This window comes from Mesoplodon mirus (assembly GCF_964341445.2).
Source record: "Mesoplodon mirus genome assembly, contig: HAP1_SCAFFOLD_775, whole genome shotgun sequence".
In the NCBI taxonomy this organism is placed as follows: domain Eukaryota; kingdom Metazoa; phylum Chordata; class Mammalia; order Artiodactyla; family Ziphiidae; genus Mesoplodon; species Mesoplodon mirus.
The window spans coordinates 125,674-144,209 of record NW_028295257.1 but is presented as its reverse complement, the minus strand read 5'-3'; the positions used below and the strand labels follow the sequence as shown (position 1 = coordinate 144,209).

At 38.9% G+C, this 18,536-nt stretch overlaps 1 protein-coding gene across 1 annotated transcript; it reads left to right on the top strand.

Annotated features, from left to right (window-relative positions):
- Positions 1-11,728: 11,728 nt before the first annotated feature.
- Positions 11,729-14,850, top strand: LOC309797596 (ferritin light chain-like; the record flags this gene model as incomplete). The annotated part of the gene is made up of 2 exons (XM_082646083.1): positions 11,729-11,738; positions 14,174-14,850. The coding sequence occupies 2 exons, from the start codon at positions 11,729-11,731 to the stop codon at positions 14,848-14,850; spliced, it is 687 nt and encodes a 228-aa protein (XP_082502209.1).
- Between the last annotated feature and the right edge of the window lie 3,686 nt (positions 14,851-18,536).

The following is an 18,536-nucleotide window of genomic DNA, read 5'->3' as shown; positions in this document are numbered from 1 at the left end:
TTAAGGGTTGACTGAAGCAATCATCAGGAATTTTCATCCCTTAAATTAGTGTTTTCCACCAGAGGCACATCGTTCATTTCAGATAATATAACTTTTAAGTTCAGGATACAACTGGACAAAAGAAAAGAAAAAAAAGTAACCAACACAACATTTGCAGTAATAACACAGTAACAGCTATCATCCTTCCCTGAGGAATTCAGCCTACTTTATGGACACAATTTAGTACAAACTCACAAGAAAGCTAACAAAGCCCAAAACCACTTCACAAGAGTGTAGAGAGGTAAAGGTCAAAACTTATTACTGCCAGGCCCAGCAGACAATGGCACCTACCGGAAAGAGCACAGGACGGGAAAACCTGGAAGCCTGTGTTCCAGTTTCGGTTATTCCTGTAAGCATTGGTATGATCTGAGTGAACTCAGCCTGCTCTGCTTTTTCCGTTTATAAAAACCTACATCATCCTCTCATTAGAATGAAATGCCGCATCTGAAAAGTTGCAGATCTCTTTAGGAAAGAAACAAAACTCATGTTTCTAACCAAAATGGAATAATTCAGTCAATGGAGACATAATAAAAATCTGCCATAAAGCAACTGTTTACTTGAAATCTATCTTTTGTGGTGTATTTATATGGGTAAGGAGTGTATGGATATCATAAGTAGAGTTACCAATTCTTCCAGAAATCAAGGTCATTGAGTTCAGATTCCAACTTTGACCTTGACCCAGGCTTACAGAGATGTAACATGTGCCAATACCTCATATCCACCATACATGGGAGAAACAAGGTATGCAGACAGATCTTCTTCTAAGTACCCCATATGTAGTGGTTTTAATACAGGGTCTCAGATTCGTTGCCATTCTTCACATCCAGACGTGGGCATTTCCCCTTGAATTTGGGCAGGCTTTCCATGGCTTCAAACAGTAGAGCAGGGGTCAGTAAATTATGGCTGGTGGGCCAAATCTAGGCCTCTACCGGCTTTTATAAATGAAGCTTGATTGGAACACAGCCATGTTCCTTAGTATATGTATTGTTTGTGTCTGTTTTCACATCACAGCAGCGGAGCTAAGTAGTTGCAAAAGAGACTGTATGGCGTGTAAAGCCTAAAATATTGACCGTCTGACACTTTATGGAAAAAGGTCTCCAACGCCTGCAATAGTATAAAGTGATGCTATGTAACATCTAAGACTAGGTCATAAAAGGTCATGCAGCTTTTGCATGATTCTCCTGGAATGCTTCAACCCTGAACGCTCATTCTTGGGATACTCTATCTTGAATCCTAACTACCACGTTATGAGAAGTCCAAGCCACATGGGCAGCCATCTATAGGCACTCCAGGCAACAGTCCTTGTTGGGCCCAGTCTTCAAGTCATCCCATCTCAAGGGCCAGACATGTGAATTAAAATTATCTAGATGATTGCAGCCCCAGCCATTTGAATCCTCATGAGCTGAGGTTTCAGACATCAGTCACAGAGTAGAGACAAGCCATCTCCTCTGCGTACTGTTTGAATTGCTGACCCACAGAATCTGGGCACATATTAAAATTTTTGTTTATTTCACCACTAAGTTTGGACTTCTTTTTTTTTTTTTTGCTGTATGCGGGCCTCTCACTGTTGTGGCCTCTCCCGTTGCGGAGCACAGGCTCCGGACGCGCAGGCCCAGCGGCCATGGCTCACGGGCCCAGCCGCTCCGCGGCACATGGGATCCTCCCAGACCGGGGCACGAACCCGTATCCCCTGCATCGGCAGGCGGACTCTCAACCACTGCGCCACCAGGGAGGCCCTAATCAGTTATACATATACATATGTTCCCATATCCCCTCCCTTTTGCGTCTCCCTCCCTCCCTCCCTATCCCACCCCTCCAGGCGGTCACAAAGCACCGAGCTGATCTCCCTGGAGCACATACTTTTAGATGTGAATGTTGACTGCTCAATTTCTAAGAAGAACGTATACACACATATAGGTACAAAACATTTATGTATATGTAAATATTAGACCTATATAAACTAATCTATATTATCCATAAAATGAGGGGCCCTTGATAATGGCTAACATTTCTTTTCAGTATTTATTGTGTTCCAAGAACTGATAAATTCTTGCATTGTATGAATTTTCTCTTTTAACCCTCATAGCAACTCGCTGAGAGAAGTAATGTTATCTCTATATTATAGATGAGAAAACTGAGGCAAAAACAGATAACATGCTCAAGAGTACTCAACAAGTAAATTTTAGAGTCAAGATTGGAACCCAAGTTCTCAAGGTTTAGATCCCTTACTCTTAGTCACCAAGCTATATACTGAGTAAGGAGATGAAAGCTGAAGCCATTACCTCATGCTCAAGAAGTTAGACAGAAACTTAGCAGGCATGGTTGAAAGAAAACAGGACTTGGAGTCGTAAGTCCAGAGCCTGAGTTATGAAATGAATTCTCCTCTCATCTAGATATAGGTTTGTTTTTAGAAAATGAAAAAGATCACTGCATATTTTGATGGTTAATTTCTGTACTTAATGATTACAAAAGAATGGAATTTTACCAGGGAGCTATTTTGTAATGACATAACTTATTGATTCAAAATCAAACCTTTATTATAAATTCTTGATTCAAAAGCAAATCTTTATTAAGTCTCCGTTGCATCAGAAGTCTTTCCCATTCTTCATTTCTTTTAAAACCCTTTCCTGTCTACTCTTGGCCAAAGCTTGAAGCCTAATTTAACATTTGGAAATAAAATAATGAAATAGTCACAACACAGCAATGCCAATGCCTACTGAAATGGAAGCTCTAAATAATTTTTCAGATAATTTAGGAAATTAAAAATATTTACATCATAGATGCAAAGAGAGAAGTTACTTGTGTAATAAAATAAATGGTGAGACAAAAAGTTTCCGGTCAAGTAGGTTTGTTTAAATATGAACACTAATTTGAGCTCTATCCCGGTGCTAAAACCCAGTGACAGGTTGCATACAGTTTCTAAAGGGATAGTTCAGTGCATTGGGTCAAATTCATGCCATAAAATGTGGTATTATTAGTAGTACTAGAAGACAGAGTGTGACTGTCTTCTTTGGGACATAGATAAAGACCCCAAGTTAGACAATATCAAGGACAAGTTATGTAGAATAAGATATTGTCTCAGTCCTTGGAACATGTCATCCAGGATTGAACAAGAGGTAGATTTATTATGAAGTACATGAAGCCAGAGACAGTAAGCAATGAGTGGTAGTTGGTTAAAATAGACAGGTTTTAGAAGTAGAGGCAGGGATGTAGAAAACAAACTTAGGGTTACCAGGGGATTGTGGTGGGGAGGCTAAATTGGGAGATTGGGGCTGAAATATACACACTGCTATACATAAAATAGATAACTAATAAGAACCTGCTCTTCTTATTAGCACAGGGAACTCCACTCAATACTCTGTAACGGGCTATTTGGAAGTGACTCTAAAAAAACATAAAAGTGGATATATGTATATGTATAACGGATTCACTTTGCTATACATGTGAAATTAACACAACACTGTAAATCAACTATATTCCAATAAAATTTTTTTAAAAAATAGGTTTTAAGAACCATAGTCAGGGAGCAGTGTGGATTGGAAAGACCTGGCAAGAAATATTTCTGCATCTTCAGACAATGTTCCCCAAGCTGGCTATTGCAAGGGTGAGCATTTAAGAGATCTTTGACCTAAGGAGGACAGGAGATTAACAATCAACCCCAATGTGCATGAATTATTCTCCTCTGTGTTATCAGAAATCAGATGTCATCCTAGAGCAAGGGTCAGCAGATCTTTTCTGTAAAGGGTCAGATAGTAAATATTTTGGATTTTGTGTACCATACCTCTCCGTTGCAACTGCCTATCTGCTGCTGTAGCACAGAAACAGCCATGCACCATACGTTAATGAATGGGTGTGGCTGTGTTCAAGCAAAATGTTATGTACAAAACCAGGAGTCAAGCGAGATCTGATCAGTGGGCCAGAGTTTGTGGACCCCAGTTCTGGGTCAGTGTTCACAGCTGAATGAGTCATGAGGCCTTAAGTTCCAGTTCTCATTGTACTACTTTCTACCTGGGTGAACTTGGGTTCATCCTTTTATTTATATGGGCCACTATATTAGTCAAGCTTCTCCAGAAAAACAGAACCAACAGCATGTGTATACAATGTGCCCATATATATTGATAGATCTAGATATCAATATTGATACCTAGATCTATATCCATATCTATATAAAGATAGAGAAAGAGAGAGAGAGATTTTAAACAATTGGTTCACACAATAATAGAGGCTTGGTCAATTCAAAATCTGCAGGTTAGGCTGTCTAGAGACTCTAGGAAGAGTTGCAGTTCAATTTCTGTAAGTCTTCTGGCAGAATTCCTTTTTGCGACAGGGAGGTCAGTCTCTGTTTTATTAAGAGCTTCAACTGATTGGATGAGGCACACCCATACTATGGAGGATAATCTGCTGTACTCAAAGTCCAACACCAATTTAAATATGAATTTCATCCAAAAACACCATCACAGAGACTACCCTTGTGGCGCAGTGGTTAAGAATCCGCCTGCAAATGCAGGGGACACAGGTTTGAGCCCTGGTCTGGGAAGATCCCATGTGCCGTGGAGGAAATAAGCCCGTGCACCACAGCTACTGAGCCCGTGCACCTAGAGCCCATGCTCTGCAACAAGAGAAGCCACCGCAATGAGAAGCCTGCACACCACAACAAAGAGTAGCCCTCGCTTGCTGCAAGTAGAGAAAGCCCACGTGTGACAACGAAGACCCAATGCAGCCAAAAATATAAATAAATAAATAAATAAATACAAATTGTAAAAAACACGAAAACACCATCACAGAAATATCCAGAATAATATCTGACCAAATAACCGGGCATGGTGGCCCAGACAAATTGACATAGAAAATTAACCACCTAAGACATAGTTTTGTGATCTTTTATTGAGAAATTTGACTTATCTGAACTATTTTGATAACTAGAAGATACCTTCTAGAGGTAACACCCTCAGGCTTTTACATGGTAGGCAGTAGAGGGAAAGAGCCCATTTGTCCAGTCAGATGACACCTAAAGGATAAAATTCTGTCTTCTCTTTCCAACCCACAAGGATGAATGCCAAAAATACATCACTTATATCTGCTTTAGCTAACATAGGATAGGCCTGGAACAGACCTATGCTCCCAGTAAGCCTCATGAAATGCTATTTCATTAAGGGGAGACTTTACTTGCTAAGATTAGAAGCAAAAGAGAGTGGTGGATGAAACACTGCCCAAGGATATAAGTTCATGCAAGGAAGCAGGAGAGAGAATGGGTATCCGAAGATGTGCACTCTAAGCCAACACTAATTCCAAAGCATCAGGTTATAATTCAGGGAGCACAACTGCTGGGGTTTTTTTCCCCCTCTTTTTTTCCCCCAAAGAGGGACAAATCAAGCATACTGACAAAGGAAGAGCATTAGTCACCACAGATAAATTCCTTTTTAGAGGTGATCTCGCAAATAATTTGGCTCAGTGTAGACTATGATTTGGTTCCAAAAACCATAAGCTAGAGCATTTCATTCCAGGTCCCTCCTCAAATATCCATGATAGGTAGAAATTTGGCATCAGTAGTTCTTGAAATCTCCCCAGGTGATTATAATATGCAACCAGGGCTGAGAATCTGGAGATGTAGAGAGAATTTAAATTCAACTTTAGTTAAACAGTAAAACGAGCTCTGACTCTACTGGCTGGAGCTAGAAAAGGGATATGCATTTACTGGGATGAGAAGATAAAGAAAACCAGGGAGTAAATCAAATGCTTTACACCTGTGCTTAGCTAATTGTTACTCAGATAATTCAGACAATCTTACAGCACCTGAACCCTGAAATTCCTTAGTTCTGTTTAAAAAAAAAAGAAACTCTTCAAGTAACTGAACTCTGAGAATCATGTAAATCATAAAGAAAAAGAAGAAATCTTATTTTTTGAATTAGTTGATTTCAATATATACTGTTTCACTTTCATGATATTAACTAGTTAGCTTTCTTTCCATTTTATGTTTGAGGAAAGTAAGGCTTTAAAAATCTCAGTAATTTTCTCAAGGTCACTTGTTAAGGGTGTGGTAGGCAGCATAATGGCTCCTAAAAATGCCCTCACCCTAATCCCTAGAACCTATTAATATGTTCCCTTACATGGTGAAGAGGACTTTGCAGATATGACTGAAGTTATAGACCTTGAGATAGAAAGATTATCCTGGATTACCTCATGGAACAAATCTAATTGCATGAGTCCTTAAAAGTAGAAAACCATTCCCAACTGTAGAAAGAGAAAGAGAGAGATGTCCTAATAGAAGCAGAATCAGAGATTCAACATTTTGGGTTTTGTAGGTGGAGAAAGGGGACTCTGAGTCAAGGACTACAAGTGACCACTGGAAGTGGATAAAGTACAGGGAACAGAAACACCCCTAAGAGCCTCCAGAAAAGAATGTAGCTCTGCCAACACTTTCTTTTTCTTTTTTAACCATCTATATTGGAGTATAACTGATTTACAATGGTGTGTTAGTTTCTGCTTCATAACAAAGTGAATCAGCTATACGTATACATATATCCCCATATCTCCTCCCTCTTGCATCTCCCTACCACCCTCCATTCCCGATCGCACCCCTGTAGGTGGACACAAGGCACAGAGCTGATCTCCCTGTGCTTTGCAGCTGCTTCCCACTAGCTATCAATTTTACATTTGGTAGTGTATATATGTCCATGCCACTCTCTCACTTCATCCCAGATTACCCTTCCCCCTCCCTGTGTCCACAAGTCCACTCTCTATGGCTACGTCTTTATTCCTGCCCTGCCCCCTAGGTTCTTCATAACCATTTTTTTCTTTTTTTTAGATTCCATATATATGTGTTAGCATACGGTATATGTTTTTCTCTTTCTGACTTACTTCACTCTGTATGACAGTCTCTAGGTCAATCCACCTCACTACAAATAACTCAATTTCATTTCTTTTTATGGCTAAGTAATATTCCATTGTATATATGTGCCACATCTTTATCATTCATCTGTCGATCCTGCCAACACTTTTACTTTACTCAATTGAGACCAATGTCAGATTTGTAAGGTAATCAATTGACATTGTTTTGAGTCACTATATTTGTGGTAATTTGCATGAAAGCAATAAAAAACTATTACAGGGGTCCTACAGGAGCAAGGCTATATATTTATACTTAAGTATTTCTGAAATGAATTTAACCTTGTGATTGACAGCAGCTTCCAAGGGATCCCACCACACACCTGAGGCAAATGCAGCCTAATACAAAGCAGTGACAGCAGCAGGTCACTGCCCCACACTTGGGGTAGAGGGGGACTCGATCTACTGTAGCAGCAGCATAGCCTGAATGGGAACCCATCCTCCTGTGGCACTAGTCCCATCAACATTAGTCTAATCTGCTAGCACCTGCTGCACCAACAGACCCAACATATACAAACCCTCCAACTCAGCAGCATTAAGTGAGCCAGACTCAGTGTTTCCTGAAACTCATATCCAATGGCACTGGAAAACCCAGATATCACCTAATGTTATGAAAACATAAAAAAAAACAATAACAGAAGACTGGGAACTTCAGAAAGAAAAGGGGAACAATGGAATGGGTGAAAACAAATGGGGTATATATAAGAGACTATCATTAGCCTCATGAGTTTCTTAAATACTATCTGATGGTCAAAGCAAATATTATGACACCATCTGATGTGGTTCTCAATGTAGAGAAAGGAAATACTACAGAAAATCATACTTTAAAACTGGGGAATAGTAAGAGACTAAATGGAAGTAAAATTTTGAAACTTCACTTAAAGTAATAAAACACTGATTCCCGTAGGCTATGGTAAGTTACATATGTATACTGTGATGCCAAAAGCAACCACTAAGAAAACTATACAAACAGTATACACAAATGATTATAAATAAATTAAATTAAAATGGACTTATTAAAAAATGTTTAAGTAACCCACCAGGCAAAATAAGAGAAACACAGGATTGAGAAACTAAGGTAAAAGACAAAACAAAAAATAAAATGGTAGACCTAATCTTTAACATAGCAATAATTACATTAACTGTACATGATCTAAATAACCAAGTCAAAGACAGAGATTGGAAGAGTAGATTAAAAATTCACAAGCATGGGGCTTCCCTGGTGGCGCAGTGGTTGAGAGTCCGCCTGCCGATGCAGGGGACACGGGTTCGTGCCCCGATCCCGGAAGATCCCACATGCCGCGGAGCGGCTGGGCCCGCGAGCCATGGCCGCGGAGCCTGTGTGTCCGGAGCCTGTGCTCCGCAACGGGAGAGGCCACAGCAGTGAGAGGCCCGCGTACAGCAAAAAAAAAAAAAAAAAAAAAAAAAAATTCACAAGCATGATCCAACTATATACTGTCTATAAGAAGTTTACTTTAAACATCATGATATAGGTAGTTCAAAGTAAAAGGAAGATAATGATATATCATGTGAACGTTAATCAGAAAAAGTAGGAATGGCTATATTAATATCAGATAAAGTAGACTTCAGAGCAAAGGAAATTATTAGGGGCAAAGAGGGTCATTACATAAAGATAACAGGAATAATCCACCTAGATGACCTAATGATACTAAATGTGTGTGCACCAAACAACAGAACTTCAAAATACATGAAGCAAACACTGAAAAAGTAGTAAAAGGAGAAAATTTTAAATCCACAATTATTATTTGAGACTTCAGCACAGCAATTTATAGAACTACCAGAGAGAAAAATCAGCAAGAATATGGAAGAAATGAAAACATCATCAATCAATAGGATATAACTGACATTTAAAGAACACACTCAGTAACAGCAGAATACATATTCAAGTGTCCATGGAATATTCACTCATATACTATATACTGGGCAATAAAAAGAACCTTAGCAGATTTAAATTGTAATGTGCCTAAGTGTTGGATGCTAAGACTCAGAGGTTTTCTTATTTCTTTCATTTATATATTCATAAAAAAATTAGCAGATTTAAAAGAATTAAAATCATAGAGTATGTTCTCTAGCCATAATGGAATCAGACTAGAAATCAATAACAGAAAGACAACAGGAAAATCTTCAATCACGTGGAAACTAAACATCACAATTCCAAATAACTCATGGGTAAAAAAGACAGCACCAACGAAATATTTTTTAATGCATAGAAAAAAAGAAAATGGAGATATAACAGATCAAAGTTTGCAGAATGAAGTGAAAGCAATGCTGAAAGGGAAGTTTATAGCACTAAATTGGGAAAGAAAGTATTTCAAAGCAATAATCTAATTTTCTATATTACAACAGTAAAAAAGGAAGAGGAAAAGACACTAAACAAGCAGAAAGAAGGAAATAATAAAGATGAAATAGAAATCCATGAAACTGAGAACAGGAAAATAGGGGGGAAAAATCAATGAAACAAAAGGCTGGTCCTTGGAAATAAACAATCTAATCAATAAAGATCTAGCAAGACTGATAAAGATAAAAAGATGGATGGCACAAATCACAGATATCAGAAATGCAACCAGGGATACCATGACATATCCTGCAGGTTAATAAGGGACAAGTTGCTATGAACAAGTCTACACTATAAATTCAAAAATGTAGATGAAATGGGCCAATGCTTCTACACTCAAAACTACCAAAACTCAGCCAAGATGAAATAGATAATCTCAATTTTCCTGTAACTATTAGAAACACTGATTTTTCATTTAAAAACTCCCAAAAGGAATATTCAGGCTTAGATGTTTCACTTTTACCCAAGACATAAAGAATTAACACCAATTTTACATGATTTGATAAGAAAGAGAAGTAGAAGGAACAGTTCCTAATTAAATTTATGAAGCCAGTATTACCTTGATACCAAAACCGGACAGGGATAGGATAGAAAGAAGAAAACTACAGACCAATATTTTTTATGAAATTGGCTGTAAAAATCCTCTGCCAAATATTAGAAAATTAAATCCAGAAATATATAAAAAGAATAATATACCATGACCAAGTGGCATTTATTCTAGTTATGCGAAGTTGGTTAAATATTTGAAAATCAAACAATGTTATCCACCATATCCAATAGATTAAAGGGAAAAGTCATGTGATCCTATCCAATAAGGCAGAGAAAGCACTTGACAAAATCCAATCCCATTCATGATTGTAAGAAAAGAAGAAAAAAGAACTCCAAGCAAACTAGGAATAGAAAAGGAACATACTGAAACTCATAAAGATGATCTACAAACAACCTATACCGACATTATATTTAACTGTGAAAGACTGAATGTTTTCTCTGTAAGATCAGAAACAAGGCACGGATATCTGCTCTCACCACTTTTATTAAATATATTACTGGAGGTTCTAGTAAGAAAATAAGCAAAAATAAATAAATACATAAATTTAAATGTTAAAGTTTTAAAAAGTTCATTTAAAAGATAAAAGGACTACTCCTACTATGTTGAATAGGAAGGAATATATCCTACTGAATGTTGAAGAGTAATATATCCTATTATATTGCCTAAGGAAAAGTAAAACTGTCTGTGTCTGAAGAGGAGATGATAATCTAAATGGAGAAAATACCAAGGAATCCACAAAAAGCTTGAGAAATAATATTAGTTTGTAAATGTTTTAGAGTACAAGATCAACACAATTTTATCACATTATATATTAATAACAAATGTGTAGAAGCTTAAATTAAAATATGTGATGCCATTTACAACTGACCTAAATAAATACTTAAATACAAGCCCAATAAGACATTTATAGGACCTCTATACTGAAAATTACAAAATGCTGATGAAGAAAAATTTTAAAGTCCCAAACAAATAGGGAGACATACCTTGTTCATGGATTAGAAAACACAACATAATAAAGATGTCAATTCTCCCCAAGTTAAGAGGCTTAACACAATTACTCTTAAAATGCCCTCAAGGTTTTTGCGGATATAGACAAGCTTTTTCTAAGATTTGTATGGTAAGAAGAGGCTGAAGAATAGCTAAAACAATTTGTAAAGGAAGATTAAAATGGGAGGAATTAATCCACCCAATTTCAAGACTTCGCAGTAATTTTGGAGGGTAGATACATAGATCAATGGAATGGAAGAGAGAACCCAGAAATAGACTGACATAAATACATTTAACCTGTTTTTGACAGCAGTGCAAAAGCTATCAAGGAAGAGTAGACATTTCAAAACATGGTACTGAAACAGTTGGACATCCCTCGACAAAAACAAACAAAAAATGAACCTTAACCTAAACCTCCACACCTTACACAAAAATTAAATCAAAGTGGATCATAATCTTAAATGTAAAAGCAGGACATTTTTAGAAAAAGAAATAGGAGAAAATCTTTGGCATCTAGAACTAGGTGAATAATTCTTAGACTTGACACCGAAAGTATGATCAATAAAAGCAAAAACTGATAAATTGGATCTCATCAAAATGAGTTAAAAATGCTTCATAGAAGATCCTTTTAAGTGGATGAAAACTCAAATTACACAGTGGGAAAACATATTGGAAAATCCCATATGAGACAGATGACTTGTATCTATAATATACAAAGAACTCTCCAAACAACTTAAAAAAATCCAACTAGAAAATAGGCAGAAGACAGGAACAGACATTTCATGGAAGAGAATATACACATGGCAAAGAAGCACATGAAAAGATGCTCAACATCATTAGCATTAGGGAAATGCAAATTAAGACCATAATGAGATATCAGAGAATAACTAAAATTATAGTGACAACATCAAATGCCGGCGAGTACGTAGAAAAGTTATATCACGTCACTGGTGGAAAAATAAAATGGTTTAGCCACTCTGAGAAACAGCTTGACAGTCTCTTTTAATCCTAAAAGTAGATTCACCCTACAACGCAGTACTTGTACTCTTGAGCATTTATCCAAAAGAAACAAAAACTTAATTAAGTTCCCACAGAAACTTACACATAAATGTTCAGAGTAGTTTTATTTATAATAGCCCAAAACTGGCAACTACCCAAATGTCTTTCAATGGATGAATGTTGAAACAAATTGTGATAAAATCTTATGATAGAATACTACGGAGCAACGAAAAGGAACAAATTATTAATATATGCAAAAATTAAAATGAACTTCAAGGGAATGATGCTGAAGAAAAAAATTTTAAAAGCCAATCTCCGAAGATTAAGTAATTCATGATTATGTTTACATATTATTCTTAAAATAACAAAACTGTGGAGATGGAGAACAGATTAGAAGTTGCCAAGGGTTAGAGATGGGGGTAGAAGGTACAGTGGGGAAACTTTGTGAGGTTTTTGTGGTCCCAGTACAAATAATACAGCACTCTTGGTTTTAATCCCTAAAGATGTTTAAAAACAATTCCTAATAAGAATTGTCCAAATATTTAGCAATGGCAGCAGATTACAGGTATAGCTCCCCAACATGACAACTTCAAAAGAGATTGTACTAATTCAATGCATATGTTAATTTTTAAAAGGCCAGTCACAGTACTTAAATGGTATATATCTTAACGATATTATTCTAAGTATCTAGTTATACCAGATGGACTAGCAGGATTTTCTGTACATTCAATCTTATTTAAGACAGTAAATCTTATAATAAGACAGTTAAAAAAAGAAAAAGAAAAAAAAACAAACCTCAACTACAGTTGGATATTCTCATAGGAAGATGAGGTGAAAATATGTAGCAGTGGTTCAAAAGCTTAAGCAGTGGCACCTAAATTTGGCTGCATATTAGAATCATCTGAAGCACTTTTTAAAAACCCTCACACTGACTGTTGGTCATCCTAGACCAATAAAATAACTTTAAATCTGCTCAGACGATGCCAGTGTCTAGCCAGAACTGAGAACCAGCGGACTAAGCAGAAGGGGATGTTTCTACAAAGATTTCTTAACAATAAGTCCTTTCACCCAATCAGATTTACCTTCCCACAAAGGGGTAAAGAAGGCTAGATGTTGTCCATACTTGCTTAGCTTTAATTAGCACTTGTGACTTGCCCAAATCCTAGATCATGTTTCCCCTAAATTTCATGTTATTCCCTAAGTTTTTCAAACCCAGGGCTAAGGGGTTTGCCAGGATGAGATTTTAAGTGTTCACACAGGGGAAGTCCCTGGCAAACCAGGACAGCGGTCACTCTACATTGAATTGTAAAGCATCCTAAATAACCCTGCCACTGCTCCCAGATACTAGTCTGTGCCAACCAGTGGAGAAAAGGCATTCTCCATTACTACCACGGCAAATGCTGCTGTACTTGCCTTGGCTACTCCCTATCTTTTCCAGGCGTCACTCCCCTTCACCTGCTGGTGGACGCTTTGGCCAGCTGACAATGCAGATATTTTCAAACTTTAAGGTGAATAAAAATCATATGGAGGGCCTGTTATAACAGAGATCACTGAGCCCCACTAGAGTTGCTGATTCCATAGGGCTGGGATAGGGCCCTAAAACTTGAATATCTGACACATTATCAGGGGACGCTGGTAAAGCTGGTCAGGTTGTTACCGAATGCAGGTTCATGTGTCTGAAGCACAGTGAGGCCAAACAAACCTAAAGGTTGGAGTCTGGAGAAGAGAAAGGTTTATTGCAGGATCGAGCAAGGAGAGGGGTGGTCCGTGTTCCAAAACCCCTGAAATCTCCAAAGGATTTCAGCAAAGCATTTTTAAAGGCCAGGTGAGGGAGGGACATCCCAGGGCATGTGATCAGCTCGTGCACAATCCTCTGACTGGCTGATGTTGAGGCCACAAGACAGGTAACATTATCCATCCTTAGGTGCCAGAAGGTCTGGGGGCTACATGCTCATGATCATCAAAGAGTTCATTTCTTCCATTGGGTGGTGGTTTTTAGCATCTGAAAACTCAAGAAATATGCCTGAGATACTATTATCTGAGTACTTCAGAGAGAAACTACAATAGAGGATATGGGGGATGGGTCTGTCCTAGGAAGGCCCCATAGGGTACTGCTTGGTTACAAGGTGACCATACTTTGAGAACCACTGCTCTAGTGGCTTGGAATGTTAAGAAAGTAATGGAAGAATCCCTTCCCAGATCTAGATTCTAGTATCACCAGCTATTTTGGTGGGAGGAAGGGTAAGTTTTGTCCTTGCTTGGACTTCTTGTTCATTTATATCGAAGCCTATTTGAGGCAGTGCGTTCGGCAGTCCTGCAGATCTGTCTTTTGCTTCAACAGTGTTTGGAATGAACAGACCCAGGGACGCTCCTTGCTCCAGCCCCCGACCACCCTCCAACCTTTCTTCCTTTTGCAACCTTTGGAATCAGACACTCAGCTATCCTCAGCCTCCAGGACAGGCCAACACCAGTTTTTGAGCTTAGCTCCTTATCACTGATCAACCACGAGTTCCCAGGTTCGTCAGAATTATTCCACCGAGGTGGAAGCCGCCGCCCACCGCCTGTTCAACATGCATCTGTGGACACTTACCTCTCTCTGAGCATCTATTTCGACAGCAACAATGGGACTCTGGACAGTATGGGCCACATTTTTCGCCAACTGGCTGAGGAGAAGTGTGAGGGCGCCCAGCGCCTCTTGAAAATGCAAAACCAGTGCTGCGGCCGCGCCCTCTTCCAGGAGGCGCAGAAGCCTTCTCAGGATGAGTGGGGTAAAACCCAGGATGCTGTGGAAGCCGCCATTCTTAGGGAGAAGAATCTGAACCAGGCACTATCGGATCTGTGCGCCCTGGGTCCTGCCCGTGCAGACTCCCAGCTCTGTGACTTCTTGGAGAGCCGCTTCCTGGAGGAGCAGGTGAAACTCATCCAGAAGATGGGCGACCACCTGACCAACCTCCGCAGGCTGGCTGGTCCGCAGGCTGTGCTGGGCGAGTATCTCTTTGAAAGGCTCACCCTTGAGCCAAACAGGAGTCTCTGAAGTCCAGCCGCGTCTGAGGAGACCCTCTGGCGTCAGAGCTTCTGCCTGAAGCCCCGCTCTGCAGCCACTAGGCAGCTTTGTAACCGCCCTGGAGCCCTCTCCCAAGCCTTGGACCAAATGGAAACAGTAACGTTTTTTGCAGAAGGAAAAAAAAGCCTATTTGAAATACAAACACAACAAAGCGAAAAAAAGAAATATATACATATATTCACGTTCTTTTAACATATGAATTGCCCCACTTTATCTGTGTGAAATAAGTTTGTTCCCATTATTGGGCTGGTTCTCAAGCTTTGCTGCTCGTTTGAATTACCTAAAGAGCTTGGAAGAAAAACATAGGTGTCTGGGTCCCAGCCCCAGAGATTTTGATTCAGTAGGTCTAGGGAGGAGCCTGGGCACGGGGAGGTCTCAGAGTTCCCCAGGTGATTCTAATGTGCAGCAACTTTGTGAACCACCTCTTGGCTTCAATGCAGCTAGTCATCAGATATTAAATCTAAGACACATGGACTACTAGTGCGTGAGCTCTGTTGCTAGGTGTATTCCATTTTCTTCCTCCTGGAAGATTCGTGCCAGGGAAAATGATTGATAGTTGTGTTACTTCTCTGAAATGGATGGAAATTTCCAATTAGCGTGAACAGGGGAGGGTGAATGGGTGAATGCAATAAGGTGTATCATTTACGTATTGCCCTATGTGTATGGCTAGAAGCTTTTGCAACTGAGGTCTGCCCTACTTTTCATGCTAATGGTAATGCTTGTCCTCCTAATGCAGCTGTAAACTTTATAAGCCCATAGGTAGACAGCATCACAAAATATTTACCCCTCCCCACTGGCCCACTCTCAAGCTTCACTCCCGTTCCCCAATACACAAATGTGCATCAATGCGCTTGAGACCAATATCAACATACTGACCTTCAATTCTTCTACTTTGCAGCTTCCCTCTTATCAGGAGATGTCAGCATTTAGTGCAAGGACAAATGCTTGCCTCTTGAGGAGTAATGTAGACAAAGCCTCCAAGAGACAAATAGCCCTCAGGGAGGGGGAAAAAGTCTTTCAAAAAGGTTGATGCCCAGAGGAGGCATTTTCAGTCATCTCAGCTTAGAGGTCAAATATCCAAAATTAAAAAGGTTAAAAAAAAAGAAGAAGAAAGCAAGGAAGAAAAGAAGGAAACAATTTTCTTATCTCATAGTAATAAGGCAGTTTTCCTTAAAAAAAAAGACTTAAGACTTAAATTCTCTTTCCTAATCAAAATGTGCTTTTCCATCTTTAGACTATTCCTCTTATATCCTGTATTATTCATGATGTTTAATTCTTGAAATAGCACATGGCTGAAAACAGAAGCTAACCTCTTGTTCACTATGAATTAAATCTTCTTTTCCTAGGACCCGTCTACAATGTACAATTTGGGGTTGGCCAACATTATTTTCTCTGAAATACGTTACAGCATTTTGCCTTTTCAATATATAGTTATACAATACATTGTTAACACAACATATTTAATATAGTCAATATAGTAAATACAACTATAACACACATGATATGATGCCACTTTGGTGGTTTTCTTCATCCATGTAATTCTGAAATTTGACAGTATAGTTTTCATATTCTAATGAGCTGAGTATTACCTTTGCAAGGATAGAAAAATAAAATAAATTCATAATATTCTTGTGTGGTTTGCCCCTGGGGTGGATTACCCTAATGGGGGGATATTTGAGCCTTTCCCCAAGTCATTAAAAATCCTCCAGCGAGCAGCCCCTTGTCCTCTCCAGGGAGTGGGGGGAAAGGATCTTTAATCATAATAATCCTGGGGGGAGAAATCTCGCAAATAAGACATCTGCTTCTGTGCCTTGTTGTTTTGCAGAATAGCAATGATTGCCTTAGCAGCTTCTATTGCCATATGTATACAATAAGTAAATGAACAGAAAATTGAATGAACGCATAAAAGAAGGATAAACCCACCCAGCTTAACAAACCCACTCTCTCACCTGCTGTGCCCTGAAACATGAAAGAAAGAATCACGGGATCATAAGGATTAATAAAATAACAGTCTCTGTTAACAATATTGACAGGAGGTATAAGGATAATTTGTCTGATGTGGGACCAACAGCTTAACTAACTGCTTGATTCTTTTTTTTTAAGGGCAATTCATTCATTTATTGTTTAAAGATTGCAAGACAACATCTGAATTTTTGTAGCACAATTTAAATGTTTTACTTTTTTGATAAAGCAGAGTATAATAGCAAAAACAATTAGTTTCCAGTAATATCTATATCTCTATTCAGAATTAAGTCTTCCACAGACATGTAACCTGGAAACAAAAGCCTGTTACAATAAGCAAAGCTTCAACCGAGTGGCTACTTTTCAGGCCAGGGAAAGGTTCATCCCTATAGGAGGATGATGTGCTATGTAAAATGGCTGCAAGGTCACAACCTTGAGGGCGTTGGAAGTCTAGTATCCTATTCCACATTAAGTAGTTCAGGGAACTTCAAACGTCCGTTCATCTGCAACCAAGCTGGCAACCTTTAACTGCTATTTCAAGCAGGTAAGAAATAAATGAAAAGAAATCCCTACATTGATGTTCCTTGATTTACACTGTTAAATGGTTCATTAACATGTAATTCTGGCTAAGAATTACATTTGAGACTCCTTGCCCAGATTTTGGTTAACAGTACAAATCTTTCAGAAATTCATGTTTTTATTAATCAATAATTTGTCAGCTAGGATACGTTCAGGCATCAGCTGCAACTTCAAAATAGGTGCACTGCCTCAGCGCTTTGGAAAGACATAATCTAAAACACTAATAGCAGACAAAATATCTGTTACTAGACAGCATGTGTGCAGGACAGCAAGACAGAAACATATTCATATGTGCCGTGGACCAGCCTCAGAAAGAGGATTTCACCGCCCAGGGTCAGAAGGGACGGGGTAAGGAACTGAAGTAGCACCGACGAATGGGGTCAGAAGGACCAAGACAACTGATGGTTGCAAGGCAAGTTTTATTATGCTACAGTTGCAGATTATATAGACTAGAAAAGGGAAGGTTGCCAGACGGTGGTTTATATTATCTAATGACTGTCTCGGCTCAAGGTTAACTTCCCTGGGAGAAAACCCATAAACCCAGAATCATCCAAAATAACCTGCACGTGCAGGGTGGAGACAGATTTGCTTGTCTCATTTTCCATTCTTTCTGATTTCTGGGCCCTGGTGATTTATCTCCCGTGGAATGGAACAAGGAGGGGAACAAGTAGGGACAGTCCCTTCGAGCAGCGGCGGCATGCCTGGCATGTCTGTAGCCTGCTCTCAAGGCTGACTGCTTCCCACAGGTCCCCCTTTTTTATTTTTTAATTTTTGCTGCAAAATAATTCCATGAACCTTAGTGCCGAGAGTAGTATACTGTTGCATGAGGATACGAAACAGACATGAGAAGATTATTATCAATAATAGGCAAATTATGGCCAGGGTAATAAATCCTGACAACCCTCTAGTAATCCACGACTAAGGGTTTAACCACTTTAAATGATCCAGTAAAGTTTGAATTACATCTTCTGGTGAAATATCATCAAGATGTGCATTTTGTATATCCTGAATTTCAGCATTTAATTTCTTAAGATCAAGACTAATATTATCTGACCAAACACTCAGCAGATGCATTTTTACTTCTTCCCATTCCCAAACACAGTCATTGTACTTGT